Source organism: Nannospalax galili, unplaced genomic scaffold, assembly GCF_000622305.1.
Source record: "Nannospalax galili isolate Female #2095 unplaced genomic scaffold, S.galili_v1.0 scaffold648, whole genome shotgun sequence".
NCBI lineage: Eukaryota > Metazoa > Chordata > Mammalia > Rodentia > Spalacidae > Nannospalax > Nannospalax galili.
This window is the reverse complement of record NW_008360311.1, coordinates 3,494,663-3,506,134: the sequence shown is the minus strand read 5'-3', so window position 1 is coordinate 3,506,134 and position 11,472 is coordinate 3,494,663. Positions and strand designations below refer to the sequence as shown.

The following is an 11,472-nucleotide window of genomic DNA, read 5'->3' as shown; positions in this document are numbered from 1 at the left end:
CCGCCCCTGCGCTCCCGGGCGCGCGGCGGGGCGCATGGGGCGCGTGCAGCTGGGGACGCTCGCTGGCCGCCTGCTGCGGTGAGACGCCCGGGCCGGCATGACCATGGCCGGGGGCCGGCGGGGGCTGGTCGCCCCGCAGAACACGTTTCTGGAGAATATCGTGCGGCGCTCCAACGGTAAGCGCTGCCTCGGGCTCTCCGCCGGCCAGGCTGGTTTGGGGATGTTGCGGGTGCGGTGATGGCAGAGGCAGCGGCATCCCGGGCTGTGCGCGGCGCCCAGTGCTGCCTCGGGTGCCTCGGGCCAGAGAGGTGGGCAGGGCCGGCGGCGGCTGCTGCGCCCCGACCTGGGAGGAGAGAGCTCCAGGCGATGCCTTGGGGGCCTCTGCCCGTGCCCTCTGTCCTCTCCGAAAGAGCCAGGCAGCTGCGGAGCCAAGTCCTGGGAAGTGGCTGCGGGCTGGCCGTACCGAGCGCTGCGCTCCGGGTGCGCACTGCCCGGCTCCGCGCGGAGGCTCCCGAGGGTCCCGAGTTGCCCCGGAGGACGGGGCCAGCCGCGGGGCCGGGGCACTCGGGTCCTGGCCCGGTCCAGAGGCGAGGATGCACCGCCTCCACCTTGCGTCTCCCAAGCTGGGAAATCCGAGGTGTAGAGACGCGGGGACTTGGGGACCGCCTGCGCCCGGGCTGTGTGATAATACCATTCCCTCGGGGCCACCCGGCTCATGAGGTCAGATGGCTTTCCTGAACTCGGGTGGGAAGTGGAGGGCACGGTACAGAGCGAACTAAGTGGTCCCTGGTACAAATCTGACGTATTTCTTTACCTTCAAACCCAGTATGTTATGCCGGTCTCGTCTACTATAATCCCCGAACTCCATCTATCCATTACTCAATGAACCTTTACTCTGCACTCTGTTTTCCTGTCGTTATCGACCACACGCAGCGCTTCGCGAAGAGTCGAGAATCCTTAGCATCAGGATGGAGACAATTTCCAACACCTTTGTACCCCACACTGTTTCCCGGTGGTTTCTATAGACAGTGGCATGAAGCCTTCGGGAACTATCAGTCACAGCCAGCAACCCGGGATGTGCCGCGTGCACCTGTTCCCCAGATGGCTGTCCCCAAAGGGAGCCAAGCCCGAGGTGCTGGGTTCTCAGCCCCTGTCCTCCCACAGGCCGGTGACCTGCCGAGGCTGTGAGGCTCTAGCTCAGGAGCCGGGTTTGGAAGGTGTGTAAATACCAAGGCTTGGAGCCTTGGCACTTGAGTTGAAAACGAAGAGTCTCCACGTGAATTTAGTTAAGGATTCAGGGGAAAGACATGAAAAGTGACTTCTGCCACTAATAAATTCTTTTTAATTGGGCTATCAACTAGGTAGGAAGCCTTTTATATCATGTGCTTTCTTATAAATGATGAAGTCTTTATGTGCTTCTTAAAACATTAAAAAATACTTTGTTATTTTTATTTTATGTGTATGAGTATGAGTGTATTGCCTGCATGTGTGCAAATGTACCCAGGTCATGCAATGCCCGCAGAGGTCAGAAGAGAGTGTTGGGTCCCCTGGAACTGGAGTTAGGATGATTTGGCTCCCCTGGAACTGGAGTTAGGATGATTGTTAGCTGCCATGTGGGTGCTGGGAATCCAACCCCAGTCTTCGGCAAGATCAATCAGATGGCGCTGCACCATCTCTCCAGCCCTACTGTGTGCTTCTTAAAGATCCCTTCAGGGTCTTCCTTATGTAGATCAAAGGGCATTTAGGACAAGGTCACAGTCAGTACTTGTGGCTGCAGGGGGTAACTGCTAAAGGGACAGCCTCAGTGAGCTCTCCTGCCATAAAAAGCTGGCCATGTTCATGGCCTTCTAAGTAAAATCATTTAAGAGTTACTGTACTGTTACCATTGATACTAACTGACCCACTAGGGAGTATGGACATAGTCTTGGGGTACCCACTGTAAGCAATGCCAATTTATGGGTAAGTGATAATCTCCATCTGGTAGAGGGGAGGCAGCAATTCTGTACCTCAGAGGGGAAGCTATCTAAGGTGCAGGCTGTAGGCCGGTGGGGAGAAGGAACAGGATGTGTGCTGCAGGCTGCGGCTGCTCGGCTTGAAGGGGACTAAGCGCCGCCTACAACCTCCTGGTTTAGTTGATGTGGAGCCATTCATCTTCGTGCATGTGCTGTGGACAGAGTGCCCCGGTGGGTTGGGGGGTGTTGCCTGTTCTCAGGCCCAGTGTTTCCCTCCCAGCGTCTCAACACCCATTCCAACAGCGTATTCCCATCAACTGATCAAAGAACAACAATGACAAAAACATCCTGGGAGAGTTGAAGAAAATCTTACAAATCTGTGTTATAGAGGAAAGAGGTGCTGCTGGTGAGGCGTGGACCTTACCATGTTTTCTAGTGATCCTTTTCACAACATTCCCTGCATGTGAATGGGCAAAAACCGTGATTACTAAGAAATATCACAGTATCTACATGCATTGTATTTTACTGTGATGGAAAAAGCCCAGTTAACAATATCGATTGTCTCCTCCTGAAACCTGCCAGCCTATTTTTGAACATTATAACCCTTAAATAGCATTTTACCTTTAAATAGCCACACCTGACAGTGAATTTACCAGACAGTTTGTCCCAGTGGTCCTGAATGATATTATTGCTTCTCTTTTACAGAGCAGAAAACTGAGTCCTAAGAATATTAGGAAGCAGAGTAGACCACGCCTGGAGCTGCTATATTTTAGAGGGTATCATGGATTTTTCCCCCCAGTGTTGAGCATCCAACACAGTGCCTTGCACACCTAGGCAAGCTCCGTACCACTGAGCTACACCCCTAGCCCTCATGCATCTTGTAACATTGTTTCTCCACTTGCTGAACCTTGGTCCACAGAAATGTTTTTGTTAGTGTCTAAAATAGTGGCTCAGATCATGTGCTAATAGATCAGATATGGCCTTGTGTTGGGCGCCTTGACGATGTGGTGTTTGCAGTGTCATAGAACTGTAGCTGATGAACCTCAGATCCTGTCTAGCCTGACTCTTCTTCCCCAACAATGTATAGATAAAGAAACTGGTCAATCAACCTTCCTCACATGTGTAAAAGAGCCCAGGCTTCGGGCCCAGCGGCCTGCTCTTTATAAAACAGCACAGAGCAACATTGCCTGGATCACCGTTGTTTCCTCTCAAGAAGCAAATTTCCCAGTGGAGATTAAATAAAATGTTATAACAACAAGAACAGCATCCATCTTGGCCAGCAGCCACGCCACCACATCCAAGCAGAACAGCAGGGCAGAGGGGAGCCCGAGTATATTGAAAGATGTGGGGCTTTTCACCTTTGCTGGTGGGTCAGCAGGAGGCAGGGGTGGGGTGAGGGGCAGCCACATGTGTGTGCCTCTTTGTGGTGCTCCAAGTACTTTTTATAGACTGTCACCTTTAAGCTTTATGAACCGGCAGACGAAACACAGTGTCTCCATTGTGCAGTTAAGGAGCCAGGAGTTCTGAGTGATTTTCCTACAGTTAGTAAGAAACCAAGTTAAAAGAGAGATGGAGCCGGGTGGTGGCACACACCTTCAGTCCCAGCACTCAGGAGGCAGAGGCAGGTGGATCTCTGTGAGAGCGAGGCCAGCCTGGTCATAGAACTGTAGCTGATGAACCTCAGATCCTGTCTAGCCTGACTCTTCTTCCCCAACAATGTATAGATAAAGAAACTGGTCAATCAACCTTCCTCACATGTGTAAAAGAGCCCAGGCTTCGGGCCCAGCGGCCTGCTCTTTATAAAACAGCACAGAGCAACATTGCCTGGATCACCGTTGTTTCCTCTCAAGAAGCAAATTTCCCAGTGGAGATTAAATAAAATGTTATAACAACAAGAACAGCATCCATCTTGGCCAGCAGCCACGCCACCACATCCAAGCAGAACAGCAGGGCAGAGGGGAGCCCGAGTATATTGAAAGATGTGGGGCTTTTCACCTTTGCTGGTGGGTCAGCAGGAGGCAGGGGTGGGGTGAGGGGCAGCCACATGTGTGTGCCTCTTTGTGGTGCTCCAAGTACTTTTTATAGACTGTCACCTTTAAGCTTTATGAACCGGCAGACGAAACACAGTGTCTCCATTGTGCAGTTAAGGAGCCAGGAGTTCTGAGTGATTTTCCTACAGTTAGTAAGAAACCAAGTTAAAAGAGAGATGGAGCCGGGTGGTGGCACACACCTTCAGTCCCAGCACTCAGGAGGCAGAGGCAGGTGGATCTCTGTGAGAGCGAGGCCAGCCTGGTCTACACAGTGAGCTCCAGGACAGCTGGGGCTATGGGGAGACCCTGTCTCAAGAAGACTGAGACCAAAAAAGAAAAAGAAAAATGGGTAGACTGGGGTCTAGTGAGAAGCTCATACTGGCTTATTCATTCAGCAAAGATTTACTGAACATAATTATTGAACATTGGGGTTAGTGGGACATGAGAAAGTTAGTGAGTTTGTTGTGTGACTTTTCCTGGGAAGATGTGATAGGGTCCCAACAACAAACCAGAATCCATCCTTGTGAACTCAGGAGCTTACTGGGTTTACTTACAGGAGTGTGGATGGGGTTAATGAGAAGAGTGCCAGTGACCCCAAATAGCTGCATCACCAAAAAGCTCAGCAAGCAGGGTAAGGATGTAAAACTGCTCCCGTCCTTCCTCTGTCACCCTTCCACCCTCGTTCCTCAGCACCCCAAGTCCACGGGCAGCAGGTTTCATGCAGTGGAGCAGGCAGTGAGTGAACAGCTCGGAGTGCAGGTAAGGGCCTGATGCCCTTCCACCCCTTATAGGATGGGATGTTATAGACTGGATCTTGTGAGGGTCTGTGGAGTGATCACAGATGCTCTGATTTCAAGATGAACATGGCCATGTCATGTCTTGAGGTCAGAGTTCCGAAAGCCGAGTGATCGTCGGTCCAAAGGTTTCGTGTGTGTGTGTGTGTGTGTGTGTGTGTGTGGTGTGTGTATGTGTGTGTGTGTGGTGTGTGTGTGTGATATGTATAGGTGTGTGTGTGGTTTGTGTGTATGGGTGTGCATGTGTATGTGGTGTGTATGTGTATGTGTGTGTGTATGTGTGTGTGTGTACATTTCAAAATTCTTTACTGAAAACCAGTTTAACTTTCTGGGATAGATTTTGGAGAGATTTGGTAAGTATCTGTGCTTTGGATTGTGGTTAGCAGTCAATAGAAGCAGTTACTACCCCACCCTTGGTATAATTTTGCCGGTGATCATATCGGTAATCATTTGAAATCCTATTAATGGGCTGGCAAGATGGACTCAGTGGGTAAAAGCACCTGACAGCCTGAACTGCATCCACAGTGGAAGAGAGCCGAATTCTCAAAGTTGTCCTCTGACCTCCACATATACATTATTGTGTACACATACATCACACATATCACACACATCATACATATACATATCACACACCTCACACATTATACATATACTCACACACATCTCACATACACATCACACACTTCTCACACACATCATACAGCACACACATCTCACATACATATCACATGCCTTACACGCATCACACACATCTCACACACATCACACATACACATCACACACCTCACACACATCACACACATTCACACACATCACACCTCACACATATCACATACACATCACACACATCTCACATACATCACACAAATTACACACATCATACATCACAAGCATCTCGCACACATCATACACGCATCTCACACACATCATACACACATCTCACACACATCACACATACACATCACACATACACATCACACACATCTCACACAAATCACACACATCACACACATCACACACATCTCACACACATCACACACACATCACACACATCTCACATACATCACAAATTACACACATCATACATCATAGGCATCTCACACACATCATACACACATCTCACACACATCATACACACACAGCACACACATAGCACACTTGTCTCACATACATCACACACACATCATCCATACACACCACACACAGCACACACAGCATACCTGTCTCACATATACATCACACATCTCACACACATCATCCATACACACCACACACATCTCACACACAGCACACACACACACCACACACATCTCACACAGACCTCACACATGTATGATACATCACACATACACACTGCACACCCCTATTGGCTTTGTTGTGACAGAGGCAAAGCTAGCCTATTCCTCTCTTTATTCATGGCAGGAAAATGCTCTTCTACAATAGTTTTTGACGGTTGCTTAAGTCTGCAGGTGTCCGTTGTTAGAATGCTCTCTGAAGCAAATGGAGATCTGTCTTAATCTGTCTTAGGGAAGACTGTCAGACCCGAGTGCCAGGGATCTACAAAAATATCCTAAGCAGGCCCGTTGTCAGCAGAACATATGTTTTAATGTTTGGGAACCTGTATCAAACAATTGTAGGTGCCGGTGAGACCGTGTGCATCAACAGGAGTGGAATGCAGCGCGTTTGGTACAGATTTGTGTACATGTGTAATTTACAGACTGCTAAGTCAGCTGTGTTTTTGAACAGTGTTAAAGATGGCTCAGGTCGTTGATATAATTAGGTAACAAACAGGATGGGTGCCGTGGGTAATGTTGTGTCTCCTCAGAGATGAGCTGAGCCGTGGCAGTGTTGATAAGACAGGAACTGAGTTAGCATCCAGGCTCTGGAAGGGGAGCGGATGCTTGTCTGGCCTACGACCAGCCCACCGGTGCTTCTTCCCTCTTACCGTTGGTGCTGAGGTAAGTGTCAGCTGTCTTCCTTGGAAAGTGCTGGAAACGTGAATGTGGTGACTGATGGTGGCTGGGGAGCGGAGAGAGTGAAGTCTTGTGACTAGCTAAGGTAATGAAGCTTCTCAGGCCGTGACCTATGACATCCAGGGTTTAGTGACAAGTTTCCAAGGAGTACAAGCATCTGGGTTGGGAAACAGTGTGGGGAAATCAAGCCTTTGACTTCCTTCAAAGTTTGCCATAGCAGGCCGTCACTCCTGGTGGGACCTGGTGTCTGGCAATGGTCGGCATCACCTTGAAGCTTTCCAGATCATTCCCTCTCATTTATTTTTAGTTAAAGGCTTTAAAACAAGCATTTAAAATCTACTTTAATTTTTTACTCAAAGGAAAGCTTTTCTTTTCTTTCTTTTTCTTTTTGTCTGTTGGTCATTTTGAGAATATGTAGACCAGGCACATACACATCTCATAGAGATGCTCCTGCCTCTGCCTCCTGAGTGCCGGAATTAAAGGTGTGTGCCACCATGCTGGGCTAGCATTAAAAAAAAAATGTGTGTGTGATAGCTAGTGTGTTGTGTGATAGCTTGTGTGTGTGTGAGATAGCTAGTATGTGTGTGATAGTTTGTGTGTGTGTGTATGCACGCGTGTGGTGTGATAGCTAGTGTGTGAGATAGCTAGTGTATGTGTGTGGTGTGTAATAGCTAGGGTGTGTGTGAGAGCTAGTGTTTGTGATAGCTAGTGTGTGATAGCTAGTGTTTGTGTATGTGATAGCTAGTGTGTGTGTATGTGATAGCTAGTGTGTATATGTGTGTGATAGCTAGTATGTGTCTGTGTGTGATAGCTAGTGTGTGTGTGTGTGTGTGATAGCTAGTATGTGATGGCTAGTGTGTGTGTGTGTGTGTGTGTGTGTGTGTGATAGCTTGTGTGTGTGTGTGTGTGTGAGAGAGAGAGAGAGAGAGAGCCTATTTCGTTTTTGTTTCTCTAAGTGGCACATTGTATTCAGGGAAAATGAGAAACAGACTCATGGAATCTTAGTCTGCACAGCTCCTTTCAGTGTCTAACGCTCTCTAGAACATTCCTGCCACAGGTGTTCAGTCATCCTGCTTTTTCAAATGAATACCATTGTGAATTACTTTATTTCTTCCCAGCCCTTCTCCCTGGCTCTCGTCTCTCCTTCTCCTTCTCTGTTGTTAATTCTCACCAAAGCCTCACTGGAGAAGGTCACATAGCCCAGGCTGGCCTTGAACTCATAACTCTCTTGCCTCAGAACCTCCCATCCAGTGCTGGGATTATAGCCATGCGCCATGGCACCCGGCTTAAAATCTGCCCTCAGAGCCTTTGGGACATAATATATTGCTAAGTGGCCCAAGGACATTTTGACTTTTATCCAAGAAACTGGCTACTTTTCTTTGGGGTCTTTTTACCCTAACTGCCTAGCCAGTTCCTACCTCCTGTTCTTCTCACGCCATCCTCTGAAGGGGTTACCCAGATTTCCATTAGGGAACAGGGACGCAGACCGCTAGGGCTTCCACTCACTCATGGTTTGTCCTGTGGAACAAACAGACCTAGCCCTCTGCCTTTTCTATCTATAAAATAACTTCTTTGTCATTTGAAATGTTATTCTTGTCTTCTTTTTAAAATATTTTAAAGAGGTTTAATATCATAATTGAAAAGCACATAAGGCAACTTCATTCTGTACCACTGTGACCTGCGTGGGGAGACAGATTAGCCAGCGCTGGTCCAGAGAGCCTTTGCCGTCCCCAGCTCCCTGCGCCTCCCGTGGGAGCCATCCCCTATTTCATGGCGACCCCTTTCCGGCCTTTCCTCACGCTTCCCCACTCTGCTCTATATCCTGAGCAGTACAGCTTACTTCCTGTGCATTGGGGCAGGGACGGGGTTGTACGCACAGGGCCACAGAACACAGTTTTCTTTGTCACCTGCGGATCCAGCCAGAAGGCTGCTCGCCTTATCTATTCACTTTCCTTGCTGCCTAACACCTCGTAGTATGGTTTTGTTTCTCTGTCCTGATGTTGATGGACATGTGGGTTTTCAGGTTAGGGGAAGTCATTCTTGCACCTGCCCTTGTACATGGACACGTTTCTCTTGGGGAGGATGCTTGTGATTCACTGAGGCAGATGCAGTGCAAAGGTTTGTGTCTGTTTGCGCGCCCCTGCCCCGCACACGGATGAGCATCCCATGGTTCCACACCCTCACCAGGATCTGGTCTTCCCTCTTCCTTCAGTAGTGACTTGTTTAAAGAGTCTAGCAACTAGTGACTAGGGTCATCTGGGGTTGGTTTCCTAGTGAGCACGTGATCAAAATGAAATGAAAACAAAACTTGTTCTTGTCCTGTGGGAAGCTCTGCCTGAAGTGATGTTTAAATATTCTCATGTGTGAGCTTCCTCACATGACATGAGTGACGTGGACATTTTGCCCTTAGGGTTATGAGTAAAGGGCATGAAGCAAGGGCTTTGGGTGTTTTTAAAAATTTTTATTTATTTTTTCGTGTGTGTTTAGGGCATTCATTTTCTTATATCGAGAAGCTGTAAACTCAGGGGACAGAGATTACGTAAGAATTAGAGCTGGAAGGGTGAAGGGACTAGGAAGTTCACCATTGATTTTCTTTTCAGTGAAAGAAAGAAAACAAAATGACTGAGACTCAGACTCAGGGGAGGACTTGGACTCAGAGGAGGACTCGGACTCAGAGGAGGACTCAGACTCAGAGGAGGACTCGGACTCAGGGGAGGACTCGGACTCACTCAGAGGAGGACTCGGACTCAGAGGAGGACTCAGACTCAGAGGAGGACTCGGACTCACTCAGAGGAGTGCCGAGATGACTCAGTAAACTATTTGCAAATGAAAGGACCTGAGTTCAATCCCCAGCACTAACATAAAAGCCTGGCATGGTGGTGTGTACTTGAAATCCCAGTGGTGGTGGTAGGAGATGCAGGAGGATCCCAGGGCTCTCTGGTCAGCTAGTCTATTCAGCTGGTAACCTCTAGTTCAGTGAATGAGCCTGTCTTCAAAATTTGGTGGAGGGCTGAAGAGACAGGTCAGCAGTTAAGAGCACAGACTGCTCTTACAGAGGACCCAGGTTTGATTCTCAGTGTCCACATGGCGGCTAACAATTGCCCATAACTCCAATTCCAGGGGAATGTGACACCTTCTTCTGACTTCTGTGGGCATTGCATGACATGGGTGCACTTACATGCGTGCAGGCAATACACTCATACCCATAAAATAAAAATAAAAACATAAGGTAGAGAGCATTTAAGAAAAATGCCAGACATTGACATCTGACCTCCACATGTGTACACGCGCGCACACACACACACACACACACACACACACACACACACACAGACACACACACACAGACACAGAGGCACACCTCCCATGCATACACACTAAAAAATAGAAAAATCAAAATAAAATGAAAACAAAGTGTAAAGGCCAGCTTACATTTCAGTTTTCCAAGTGTGGTGAACCTCCTATGAGCCGGATTCTGTGTCTGGGAATTCCAGCCTGACAGAGGCCTTTGAGATGCTGGGCCCCAGAGAAGAAGCCACTGTGGAGCCCAACACAAAGTGTAACTCTCTCCAGAGTTCTATCAGCTCGGCACTTGATGCACTTTCTCCCCTGGCAAACACCTCACCCAGGATTGTTCTTATATTTTATAGCTGTATCTTTTTTTGTGAGGTAGGAAATGGGATGGCCAGATTGCGTTAAGTCACAGAGAAGAGACGATGGAGTGCGGGAAGCTTTGCTTTGATGGGGTTGAAGCTTCCGTTACAACCCCGTGCCCCTGACCTGCTGCTGCCCTGCCTTTGGCGTGCTGCCTTGGCGAGCTCATCACTCGTGTGAATCTTCAGTGTGTCTTCGATGGGATGTGTTTGATGCCGTGACTGTTGCTTTTCGAGTCTTGCTGTTAACAGCGTGGTCTGGCCAGCTTCAGCATCTCTCTGGGTTCCCAGAGCCTCTGCTCTAACAACCAAACATTTCCATTAATGACAAGCCACTTAAAGTCCTTACGATTGGGCATCACAGTGTTATACCAGTCATCAGTTTGCTTACTCACACTAAGATAATTCATTATGTAAAATTAAAACGACAGCTCCTTTGATTAGCCCTGTGTTGCGTAGAGCCGATGTTCTAAAATTAACTGAGTCCTAATCTCTGTATTATTAATGTAATTAATAAGAGAGTGGTGCAGACCATCATTTCTCACGGTTCTGTCAGGGCTCTGCAGTGACATCAGGTGTTTCTGTTTTGTCTTTGGACAAAGTCTTGCTGTCACACCAGGTGTCCCTGAATCCCTGTTCTGCCTCAGCCTGGGATCACGGGCCTGCACCTCCACTCCTGGCTCAGGTGCAGCTGTAGAAGAAATGGCCGCTATTTCCCGTCTTCCCTTGAAGCCTAGACGTGGGCACCCTCCACTGGGGTCAGCACTGGGAAGACAAACAGTATTGGAAAACTTCACGATGTGGCTTATATTAAGAGTGACTTTGGAAAATAAATCATAGGCTAGTACTTTACCACCATGGCAAAGAAAATTGGACTAATTTGAATGATAAGACTGTGCTTCAGCTATACTCAAAATATTTTTATTGTGTGTGTGTGTGTGTGGTGTGTGTGTGTGGTGTGTGTGTGGCGTGTGTGTGTGTGGTGTGTGTGTGTGTGTGGTGTGTGTGGTGTGTGTCTGTGGTGTGTAGTGTGTGGTGTGTGTGGGGTGTGGGGGTGTGTGTGGGTGGGG

The 11,472-nt window shown here is 48.4% G+C and overlaps 1 protein-coding gene across 2 annotated transcripts in view; it reads left to right on the top strand.

Annotated features, from left to right (window-relative positions):
* Positions 1 to 39: 39 nt before the first annotated feature.
* Kcnh1 (potassium voltage-gated channel subfamily H member 1) overlaps positions 40 to 11,472 on the top strand; it is a 348,705-nt gene continuing 337,272 nt past the window's right edge. For both annotated transcript variants that reach the window (XM_008824811.2, XM_008824812.2), the window contains exon 1: positions 40 to 176. In XM_008824811.2, the coding sequence (XP_008823033.1) occupies positions 98 to 176 (79 nt within the window). In that variant the 5' untranslated portion in view covers positions 40 to 97. The remainder of the gene's footprint in view (positions 177 to 11,472) is intronic.